At 40.1% G+C, this 12136-nt stretch overlaps 1 protein-coding gene across 4 annotated transcripts; it reads left to right on the plus strand.

Annotated features, from left to right (window-relative positions):
• The first annotated feature begins 1295 nt into the window (after positions 1–1295).
• On the plus strand, positions 1296–4949 carry LOC133714880 (protein CELLULOSE SYNTHASE INTERACTIVE 1). Of its 4 annotated transcripts, XM_062141148.1 has the most exons (4): positions 1296–1597; positions 1690–1880; positions 2039–2134; positions 3044–4949. In XM_062141148.1, the coding sequence occupies exon 4, from the start codon at positions 3091–3093 to the stop codon at positions 4771–4773; it is 1683 nt and encodes a 560-aa protein (XP_061997132.1). In that variant the 5' UTR covers positions 1296–1597; positions 1690–1880; positions 2039–2134; positions 3044–3090; the 3' UTR covers positions 4774–4949. The 4 variants fall into 4 exon arrangements, with proteins under 4 accessions (XP_061997132.1, XP_061997131.1, XP_061997133.1 ...); XM_062141147.1 differs by having other exon boundaries at positions 1296–1880; XM_062141149.1 differs by lacking the exons at positions 1296–1597; positions 1690–1880; positions 2039–2134 and adding an exon at positions 2296–2455.
• The last annotated feature ends 7187 nt before the right edge of the window (positions 4950–12136 follow it).

The following is a 12136-nucleotide window of genomic DNA, read 5'->3' on the forward strand; positions in this document are numbered from 1 at the left end:
AATTGAATTAAAGTAATAGAAAAATAGAGAGAATGTGTGAATAGCACCACCTTACACAAAAAATACCATGCAGCTCCATTAACTTGTATCGGTTAATAAGAGGAGGAGATTAATGCAATGCTTTGTACTTATCAAAGAGTGCAGACTTGCTACGTAGTCATGTATACGACATTTCAAGTTACGAACCATGTGATGCAATTTTATAGCTGCGTCAAGTGTGGAGCAAATATTTGGTAAAAAGTGATTTTTTGCTTTGATTGAAAACATTTATGTTATATATATATATATAATTCACATGAAAATGAGAATGATCTTTTCTTTCTATTGATACAACTTTTTCGGCTAGTCTTTGAAAATGTTCTTTCTTTTTCTTTTGGAATTACAATTTACATAAATAAGAATACAATCATTTCGTTCGAAAATCACAAGCACAGTTCACAGCTGCTTTTGTACATACAGTGCAGCATATTAGGTCAGCAAAACAGGTAGAGCTGCTTGCTATCAGGGAAGTTCTAGATTTAGCTAAATTTGCGTAACTGCAAAATATCACTATAAAAAGTGACTGTCTAGATGCAATACAACAAATCCTTAGCAACGATCATGACCTAGATAAGAATGGAGCCTTGTTGGATGATATCGCAGTCTTCATGAGTGACATTTCAAGCGTGCAGATTCAACATGCACCGCCTACATGTAATTCAATAGCACATAGGTTAGCTGCTATTACTTTTGAAGCAAATCAGTGAACCTTCAAAATGTATTCATGATGTAATACAGTATGATTCCAATCATATTGTTTAGTTTTCAATGAATTTCAGGATCTCTTTATTAGAATAAAAATTAGTAAATGACTAAATTTGAAATGATTCATTCTCATTCTTTTCATTATTTGTTTTGGGCTGAAATCACTCTCTTTTTTGAGACTTTATAACATCACTCTCTTCTATATATTGATCCCACCACATCATGCACTCAAAAAACTAATCCACATTCATTACAACACCTATCAAAGGTCGAATTAGTAATTTCATCATTGTATCATTTTCCCAAGTAACTGTCACTCTCCAACGTGCGACAATCTTTGAAAAGTCACATCACACGTGTCACTAAATCCATGTCACCACCTCGGTAAGGTTAAAGAATTGGAATAATAATTGAAGCATATTCAAATTTTACCTACTCGGCAACGGTCGGATTCTCTGTCACACTCCCAATCACAGCCGTCGGATCCCCAAACCTGCTCGCCCTTTAACGCTTGCTGCCTTAACCAGAAGCACAATTTCTCTCTCCACAGCGCAAAGTACAAGATCCTTTCTTGATTTTTTGGTTTAAAAAACAATCTGAGAAACAGAGAGATAAGAGTCAGAGATTTTGTCATATTCATTCCCTTCCAATTTTAGAGAGAGAAGAAGAAGAAGAAGAAATTTGAATGTGATTTTTTTGAATTCATGTGTTTTTTACCACAGTGGGTCTACTAGTGTCAATAAAAAGCTCAAAGCTTTGAAGTCTTGGACTTCCAAACTGAGCTTCTTGTTCTTCTTCTATTTTTCACTCTCTGTTTTTTAGATTCTTCACTAGGAAACAGAATTGATTTCAGGTAGTTTCTGAAACTGAGGAACTGTTATTACTTGAAAGTGAGTGAGAGAGATATTAAGATCCCAGCTGATCTTTGATTGCTGATTTTGGCAGCTTGGTGAGCTGGGTTGAGATCACAAAGAGAGAGGAAAAGGGTGTTAGTTTTTTAGTGAAATTGAGGGGTTTGAAGGTCAATTTGATCGGGGTTGCTGACGCTTAAATACAAAGAAGATTGAAGCTCAAGCTATAGTGGGTCTTTTCTCTGAAGAAAAAGAGGTCACGTCTCTGTTTTCCGAGTCTTAAAGGTTGGTCATCAACTTGTTTTTTTAACCCCTTCGTTTCAGAATCTGAAAAAGTTTTGATCTTTTTTCCTTTTTTTATGTGTTACATATTAGCTTGAGATTTACCCAGTTTGCTCTAGTTCTGGGTTTTCATGGGTTTCCTTTTGTGCTTGGAGGAACAGGAGGACTGAGTTTGAGAGAGAAGAAGGCATTCTACTGTTGTGGCTGTCAATGGTGGAACCGTTTGAATTTTAAGCAGAGTCAAAAATCAATTGAAGGTACAATTTTGTATTATGCATAATTCTCTGTTTGAATTTTCGTGACTGTGTTGTGGGGTTTGGTCCATCTTACTGAATTTGAATACACTCTACTTGTACAACTTGGGATAGAGACTTGTATCGTCTCTTCAAAGTAAAGTCTTTTCCTTTCTCTAACCACCTAGCTTCATTTAAGAGAAAGTTACAGCAACAAAGACTAAGACTCCCACTTTCCCAATCTCTTTCCATTAAATTTTGATCCTGACATCTTGATCAAGATGAGGTTAGCCAAATACTGGAGTCGATTTTGATCCTAAGGTCACCAGGGCAGTATTTGAAAGAGTAAAGTTTATTGCTTTAAGTTTCATTAACCAATTCTCACTTGGTGCAAGGCCAATTTCGTTTAATATGATGTTGATTTTAGAGAAGAAACATGCACCGACGGCTTGTTAATTGGGCGGCACTGCTTACCCTTAAAAAGCAAACTTCTTTTACTTCTTAGCTTAGACTATTTGCTGTGGTACCGTGCGGATGTGGGATCAACAATTTTGTTTTATAAAGTTCAATCATTTCAAAAGTTTGTTTATTAAAATTTAACTTTGCTTTGGCATTTAATGATGATCACTTGCCAACAGTAATATGGACTCATGGAGTCATGGGGTGTCTTTTAGGTATTTTCCATATGGTTGGTCGGATATTGTTTTCAGGAAAACGAGCTTGCTGTGATCATGCAAGATTCTCGAAGCTCTTGATGTTGGCCTATTTGTTTTATTGCATCTGAACTTATTTAATTGCAGCTTTAAGTAATAATTTTATATGTTTGTGATTGCAACTGCTCCACTGCCTTTCAAATCTTATATGCATATATCTTTTCTTTGCATTTCCTCTTCTGCTTCATTCTTAGAAAGCTTGGTTTTCTTTGAATTTCAGTTGGTCTAGCTCTGGTGTCCAATTTGATTAATACCAGGATTAAAATCATGGTGGAAGAAAGTGGCAGCGAGGTTTTGTCCAATACCCAGTCAGCCGAAGAATGGTTATCACAAGCAAGGGAGCTTGTTCCATTGGCACTGAATAAGGCAAGAGAGGTTAAGGGGTTTCCAGGTAGATGGAAGATGATCATTTCAAAGTTGGAGCAGATCCCATCACGATTATCAGACTTGTCTAGCCATCCCTGCTTCTCCAAGAATGCTCTTTGTAAGGAGCAATTGCAGTCAGTATCTAAGACATTGAAAGAAGCTATTGAATTGGCAGAGTTTTGTGTGGGGGAGAAGTATGAAGGAAAGCTTCGTATGCAGAGTGATCTTGATTCATTGTCTGGTAAATTGGACTTGAATTTGCGAGATTGTGGCCTTTTGATCAAGACTGGGGTGCTTGGTGAGGCTACTTTGCCTTTGTCTATGGCTAGTTCTTCAACTGAACCTGAGGTTGCTCTACATGGTAATATAAGGGAATTGCTTGCTCGGCTTCAGATTGGGCACTTGGAAGCAAAGCACAAAGCTCTTGACAGTCTTGTTGAGCTCATGAAAGAGGATGAAAAGAATGTGTTGTCGGTTTTGGGGCGTAGCAATATTGCTGCTTTGGTCCAACTGCTCACCGCAACATCTCCTCGTATCCGGGAGAAGACTGTAACTGTTATTTGCTCGCTTGCAGAATCTGGAAGTTGTGAGAATTGGCTTGTTTCTGAAGGTGTCTTGCCACCTCTAATAAGGCTAGTTGAATCTGGGAGTGCTGTTGGGAAAGAAAAGGCTACAATTTCGCTTCAGAGATTGTCAATGTCAGCTGAAGCAGCTAGAGCAATCGTTGGGCACGGTGGGGTTAGACCGCTGATTGAGATTTGTCAGACTGGTGATTCAGTTTCTCAGGCTGCTTCTGCTAGCACTTTGAAGAACATATCAGCTGTCCCCGAGGTTCGACAAACTCTAGATGAGGAAGGAATTGTTAAGGTTATGATCAATCTTCTTGATTGTGGAATGTTATTGGGGTCCAGAGAATATGCAGCCGAGTGTTTGCAGAATCTCACTGCAAGCAATGACAATCTAAGACGGTCTGTAATATCAGAAGGTGGAATTCGGAGCCTACTGGCTTATCTAGCCGGTCCATTGCCACAAGAGTCTGCAGTCGCTGCATTGAGGAACCTGGTTGGCTCGGTTTCTATGGAAGTTTTGGTTTCTCTTGGTCTTCTCCCTTGCTTGGTTCACGTGCTTAAATCTGGTTCACTAGGTGCACAACAAGCAGCTGCATCGGCGATATGCCGAGTTTGCAGCGCAACTGAGATGAAGAAATTGATCGGTGAGGCGGGCTACATTCCTCTTCTTATCAAGATGCTCGAGGCTAAATCAAACAGTGCCAGAGAGGTTGCTGCACAGGCGATATCGAGTTTGATGAGCCTTCCACACAATTGTAGAGAAGTGAAAAGGGACAACAAAAGCGTACCAAATTTGGTCCAATTGCTTGATCCTAGTCCACAAAACACAGCCAAAAAGTATGCAGTTTGTGCCCTCGGCTTAATTTGTTCGAGTAAGAAGTGTAAGAAGCTGATGGTATCCTATGGAGCAATTGGGTACCTCAAGAAGCTTACTGAGATGGACATACCAGGAGCCAAGAAGCTACTTGAGAGGTTGGAAAGAGGAAAGTTGAGAAGTTTCTTCACAAGAAAATAGAGGAAAAAATGCTAAGTGTACTGTAAGCTTATTTTATGTGTATGTAGTAGTTGTTTCATTGTCTATATGAAGCAAAGCAGGTTACGGTATGAACTGGCATGCGAAAGCCTGGGAATCTATGTTGTCTGTGTTCTACTGTTTATTTATAAAACTTATAATTGTAAGTCCATTATCTACTTCCTTGTCTAATGGTGTGCATGGTTTATTCCATTTGTTTTTTCAAACTGTTGGATCACTAATCTTTAAAATATTGCTTGCTTTGAGATGTAAATTTAGACTTGTTTTCAACAGGGGCTACTAATTTGAAAATGTTTCATTTCTGGGATGCCATTGATAAGCAATGAAACTGATGAAACTGATTTACCTTGATTCCTCCTTCTGTATTGATTACACTTTACTGATATCTGTTTATCTTGATGATTGCTTGATCTTAGCATGTCATGATCTAAACTGAAAATCTCTAGAATCTAAACTGATCAGTAGTGCTTCAATTGTATTCGTTGTAATGACTGATCTTTAGGAACAAAACTGATCAGCAACCATGTATATATGATTGTCATACTTCAATGAGAAAGATAAGAAAACACTTTACTCAAATCTCCTTCATGGTATCAAGAGCCTTTGTCTAAACGACATCTCCTAAACTTTACTTACTCAAATTTTTTTCTTCTCTTTCTTCTGCTCTTCCTTCCCATGGCTACCCCCACCAACACCACCACCACCACAACCACCTCAAACTTCCTCACCATCAAACTGGACCGAACAAATTACTCCTTATGGTTAGCCCAGATTACCCCCCTCCTCAAAAGCCGAAATCTCATGGGTTTTGTTGACGGAACAAAGCCTTGTCCTCCTGCCTTTCTTCGGAATGCAGCTGGCGAATTGACTGAGAATGTGAATCCTGCCTATGAGGAATGGATAGCCACTGATCAAATGATCATTGGCTGGATCAATGGCTCCCTTACACCTTCTGTCTTGGCCACCGTTTCACGCTCCATTTCCTCACACACTACTTGGACGTCTCTTGCACGTCGATATGCCTCACAGAATCATAATCGCATTCTCCAACTTCGCAGCAACCTCCTCCGCACCACTAGGGGTAATCTTTCCATCTCTGATTACTTGGACAAGATTAATCAGGTTGCTGACTCCCTTGCTTTATCTGGGCACCCGGTTGATGACTCCGACTTGATTTCTATAATCATGAATAATGTTGGCCCACTCTATGAGAACACCATTAGCTCTGCTCAAGCCCGTGACACCCCCATCACTTATGATGCCCTTGAAGCATTACTTTTGGGAGCTGAAAGTCGTCTGCAAAATCAAGCTCTTGTTGGACTAGAGTCAAATCCCTCTGCCCTCTTCACCAACAACCGCCAAACTGCACCATTCCAAACTGGTGGCTATCGTGGTCGCAGCTCATTCTCTGGCTCTCAAAGAGGTCGTCCCACCTTTCATGGCCGTGGCTCCTCCTCTGGTCCTACCACTTATGGACGTGGTTCCAACTCCCGCTTTCCATCCCGTGGTGGTTCTATTCTTGGTCCACCTCCATCTTCTCGATCTACCTATGAGTCCCGTGGCCCATGCCAAATCTGCAACCGCAATGGTCATACAGCCATTGATTGCTTCCATCGCCTCAACATGGCTTATGAAGGTCGCACACCTAGCACCCGTCTCTCTGCCATGGCTGCCGCTACATCCTCTCCCCATGATTCCTCTACTTGGCTTCTAGACACCGGCTCCAATACCCACATCACCAATAATCCTCATAAATTAACAAATCCTCGCGAATACTGTGGCTCTGACACGGTTGGCGGCGTTGTATCTGGTCAAGGTTTGCATATTTCGAAAATTGGAAATACATCTCTTCCTTCTTCCCCCTATCCTATAACTCTTTATGATGTTCTTTATTGCCCACATGCCTCTGCAAATATCCTTTCAGCTCATAAATTGCTTTCAGATAACTCATGCTATATTCTAATATTTCCAAATTGCTTTTATGTCAAGGATCTGAGCTCAGGGAGGACGCTTTTGGAGGGTCAGAATAATAATGGATTCTATCCCGTCAGTCATGTTCCATCATCATCTAATAAATCGAGTCTTTTTCATTCCTTTGCTGCAAATAAAGTTTCTGCGGATGTGTGGCACTATCGCTTAGGACATCCATCAGCTCAAATCCTTCATCGTCTTGCCTCTAGGATATCCTTGTTAGACAATAATCATTCGTCACCATGTCATTCCTGTCCGTTGGGCAAATCCACTAAATTACCATTTAATTTTTCGAACTCTGTTACTTCATTTTCTTTCGAATTAATACATAGTGATGTATGGACCTCTCCCACTCTTTCTATTCAAGGTTTTAAATATTATGTTATTTTTGTCGATGACTTTACCAGATATGCATGGTTGTTTCCCATGAAACACAAATCTGAAGTCCTTACACTTTTTGTTGCCTTTTTCACCTATGTTGAAAATCAATTCACCGCCAAAATAAAAACTATTCAAACAGATGGTGGAGGTGAATACAACAGTCATGCCTTTAAACAATTCTTACTCCGAAAAGGCATTCATCATAGAATCTCTTGTCCGCATCACCCTGAGCAAAATGGTTTAGCTGAACGTAAACATCGTCATCTTGTCGAAACCGCTCTAACTCTTCTTGCTCATTCTTCGGTCCCAAAATCATATTGGGTCGAAGCAATCAACACAGCTTTATATTTAGTCAATCGATTACCAACTCGAGTCCTCAATTTCTTCTCCCCCTATGAAAAATTATTTTGCCGCTCTCCCAATTATTCCTTTCTTCGTACTTTTGGTTGTGCTTGCTTTCCTTACATTCGTCCATACACAAAAGATAAATTGGATTTTCGGTCAACAAAATGTGTCTTTCTTGGTTATTCTCTCAATCACAAAGGATATCGTTGTTTAGATCTCTCTAGTGGTCGAATTTATCTTTCACGTCATGTTGTCTTTGATGAGTCCAACTTTCCATTCAATGAATCCATTATTACTCCCCCTGCAGAGGCTACTCCAACTCCCCATCCCATTCCCTTGACTATCACTACTACCACTTCCAATCTCCCGATCCATTTACCAGCCCCATACCCAAGCCCATCTACTCCCCCTCCTCAAAACACGCCTACCATCTCTCCACCAGTTCCCCATCTTCCTCCTCCCGATCTCACACCCACACCCAACTCGTCCTCACCTCCCCTTATCACCTATCACTGCCGCCGCCCACCCCAGCCTCCTCCGCCACCATCTCCCAGACCGGTTCTAACCTATCACCGCCGCCAGCCAACCCAGCCAGTTCCACCACCGCCGGCCACCTCTTCACGGCAATCTGTGCCTCCTCAGCCCTCTGTTTCGCACCCGATCCTAGCTCCTCCATCTCATCCATCTGGACCTGTCACTCGTCGTCAACAAGGGATCGTCAAACCCAATCCCAAATATGCCATGGTTGTTTCTTCCATCACTCACCAAATTGAGCCAAGTTGTTACTCTCATGCAGCCAAGCAGCAGGAATGGCATTCCGCCATGAGTACAGAATTCAATGCTCTCATTCAAGCTGGTACATGGCAACTCGTTCCCTATTCCCCTTCAATGAATGTCCTTCCCAACAAATGGGTCTTCCGCATCAAAAGGAAACCAGATGGTTCAGTGGAACGATACAAAGCTCGCCTCGTTGCCAAAGGCTTTCGACAGCAAGAAGGAGTTGACTATGGTGAAACATTCAGTCCGGTAATTAAACACTCTTCTATCAGATTAATTTTAGCCATAGCAGTTTCTTTTGGATGGAGCATTAGACAGTTAGATGTTCAGAATGCATTTCTTCATGGATATTTGTCAGAGGATGTTTATATGCAGCAACCACAGGGCTTCATTGACCCTCAATTTCCTACCCATGTTTGTAAGCTCCGCCGTTCTCTCTATGGCCTCAAACAAGCACCTAGGGCCTGGTTCTCTTGTTTTTCTACTTATTTGGAGGACTTAGGATTCACGGCATCTCAAGTAGATACTTCACTATTTGTCTATCATTCAGGGAAAATCAAGCTTTATTTACTGATATATGTGGATGATATCCTCATCACTGGCACACATGCTGATCACATCACTACTCTTATCACCAATTTGAGTAAACTCTTCTCCATGAAAGATTTGGGTCCATTACACTATTTCTTGGGCATTGAGGCTGTGCGGTCCTCTCATGGCCTTGCATTAACTCAGACGAAGTACACTTTAGATCTTCTACACCGCACCAACATGACAGATGCTAAACCTGTTTCAACTCCAGCAGCTACTGGCAAACGTTTGAGTCTCACCGATGGCACTCCTCTTCATGATAGTTCCCAATATCGGAGTGTTGTTGGTGCCTTACAGTACCTAACACTCACTCGCCCTGATATATCTTTTGCAGTTAATCAGGTATGCCAATTTCTGCATTCTCCAACAAATGTGCATTGGGTGGCTGTCAAACGGATTCTTCGTTATCTCAAACACACACCTACCTATGGCTTGTTCTACACTCCAAGCAACTTCAAATTGACAGGTTATAGTGATTCTGATTATGCCGGGGATCCAGACACAAGAATCTCAACAGGTGGCACTTGCATCTACTTAGGTACAAACCTCATTTCATGGAGTTCTAAAAAGCAGAGTGGAGTATCTCGTTCTAGCACTGAAGCGGAGTATCGTCAATTGGCCTACACTGCTGCACATATTTCTTGGTTTCGGACTCTATTTCGAGACCTATGCATTCCTCTTCAGTCCCCCACCTTATGGTGTGACAACATTAGTGCCATCTCTCTTGCTTCCAATCCGGTTTTCCATACGAGAACAAGACATGTTGAAGTTGATTATCATTACATTAGGGAAAAGGTTGTTCGCAAGGAAATTCAAGTTGCCTATATTTGCTCCCAAGATCAACTCGCAGATCTCTTCACCAAGGGTCTGAGTTCATATCCCTTCCACTATCTTCTAACCAAGCTTCCTGTCCGTGCCCGGCCCATCAGCTTGCGGGGGGGTGATAAGCAATGAAACTGATGAAACTGATTTACCTTGATTCCTCCTTCTGTATCGATTACACTTTACTGATATCTGTTTATCTTGATGATTGCTTGATCTTAGCATGTCATGATCTAAACTGAAAATCTCTAGAATCTAAACTGATCAGTAGTGCTTCAATTGTATTCATTGTAATGACTGATCTTTAGGAACAAAACTGATCAGCAACCATGTATATATGATTGTCATACTTCAATGAGAAAGATAAGAAAACACTTTACTCAAATCTCCTTCAGCCATGACAGCATTAGTCATTTGTGCCTTTGCATAAGGATCCAGTGATGCACCAAGTTTGTTGGTGGAATGTTTCAACATTTTTTTATCACAAATACATCATCATTAGGAATTTGTTATTTTGTAAAAGACGAGATGTAATGTTACCAAATTGTCAATTTAGACCCTCGATATGATGAATTCTTCCATAAGTTGGGACTTTAGATCCAGTCCAACAACATGGTATGTTAAATACATCATTCGATGGACAGGGCATTCTCCTATATATAATAACAGAGCACTGAGAGCAGGTTTGTACGAGTTTCTTCTTTTATCAATCTAATTTCTCAAAATCGCTAGATAGTAGGCGGGCGATGGAGACAGATCTAGTGTCTAATTGCTTAGACGGGTGCGCAGGCGTATGTTTATTTTATTTTAATTTTAAAATAGAAAACTAATCGAGACGGCTAGTCACCTTCTAATGTCTAAACGGGGCTTAGACGGTCGCCTAGAGGGATTTATTTTATTTTAATTTTAAAATAGAAAACTAATCGAGACGGCTAGTCACCTTCTAATGTCTAAACGGGGCTTAGACGGTCGCCTAGAGGGATTTAGTGTTCTAAAATTGTCACACATTTGTACTTCAATGTTTAGACGCATAAGCGTCCTCTCACCTGCAAGCTGGAAGTTTTTCATTTCATATCAATCCAAGCTGTCACTCTGTTGATATATGTTGCACCGTTTCTGTTGAAATTTTTCTTGGTCATTCCATCTCTACCCGTCCTTGAAATTGATTCTAATTGACCCAACCACTCCACTTTAATTCAATTTCATTACAACTCCATCTTGGTCACTCACTGACTGGTTCATGTGCTAAAACTGCTTTGTAATTTCAACTGCTATGAATGGGCTTATATGAGAGTACTGCAAATTTTATAAATGCTCAAACTACCTTACAAGATTTCAGTACAAGTGATCTCCTAACTCTGAAGGCAGTTAACAAGTGAGAACTTGTGCATTTACTAATTAGTTGAGTTTCACACGATCATTAAAATTAGTAGTTCTCCATCTAAATCAAGCCATAAAATGCATTGTCATCACTTGTCTTTAAATTTGAATAAAATCTTTATTCAAGCACTTATTTTACAATACTGTTAAAGCGATAATGAAAAAGAAATCACTTCCTAGAGCATTTTTAACATAAGGATGCTTCGACATTTTTTTTAGTCATGTAAAACGTATTAATACATTTCCTCTGTCTACTCTTCTATCTATGTGCAGATGATTCTTAACCGTTCATGCACTATACTGTGAGTTTCACATGCGTCTAGAGTTAAAAATCACTCACTCATGCATGTGTGTTCAACTATCCTAAGCACCGGTCCGTTTGGTGTTAAGGTCAAATCTTATGTCACTTCTCGGCAAAGAAATCTGATTATAGTAACTAGGAATGGTTATTGCCAAAGAATCCTATTCGCTAAAACTTGAAAAGAGATAAACTCTACAATTTTGTCTCTAGTTTTCTTGTGGCTGCACTTCAAGATCACAATAACAAACAATGACATCATGGAAGATATCGTTTGTTACATACAGCAATTGGAGAATTACCACCATTATTGTGTGTTCTAACTCCAAACATGCAAGATGAAGCAGCTTTATCATGTCATTTGGGAAAATAGTTAATACAAGGGTTCTGAACTCATAATTTCGGGGGGACATGGAAATTCATGGATAGAATAGGTTCCAAACAAAAATTAAAATTTATGTTATTAGGAATTATTGATTCAAAATTTATTTAGGGAAAATTTCACAAACAGTACACCAAGTAAATGCCACTAATAATTCTTATACATAAAGTTCCAAACCAAACATTTCGGTACACGAAATCTGAAACTCGACCCACTATCAGTACACGACGTCAATTTTTGACACCAAAATGTCCATTATGCCCTCAGTTCTTTTTTTTTTTAATAATTGTTTTTTTCTGTTATTTTTTTTTCCTTCGTTTTTATCTCTTTCTTCTTCCTTCTTCCAGCTCCACGAAACCCACCTCTGTTTTCATGTGAGAAGAAGCCCGAGCTCACCC

The sequence above is a fragment of the Rosa rugosa genome, chromosome 6 (genome assembly GCF_958449725.1).
Source record: "Rosa rugosa chromosome 6, drRosRugo1.1, whole genome shotgun sequence".
Lineage (NCBI taxonomy): Eukaryota > Viridiplantae > Streptophyta > Magnoliopsida > Rosales > Rosaceae > Rosa > Rosa rugosa.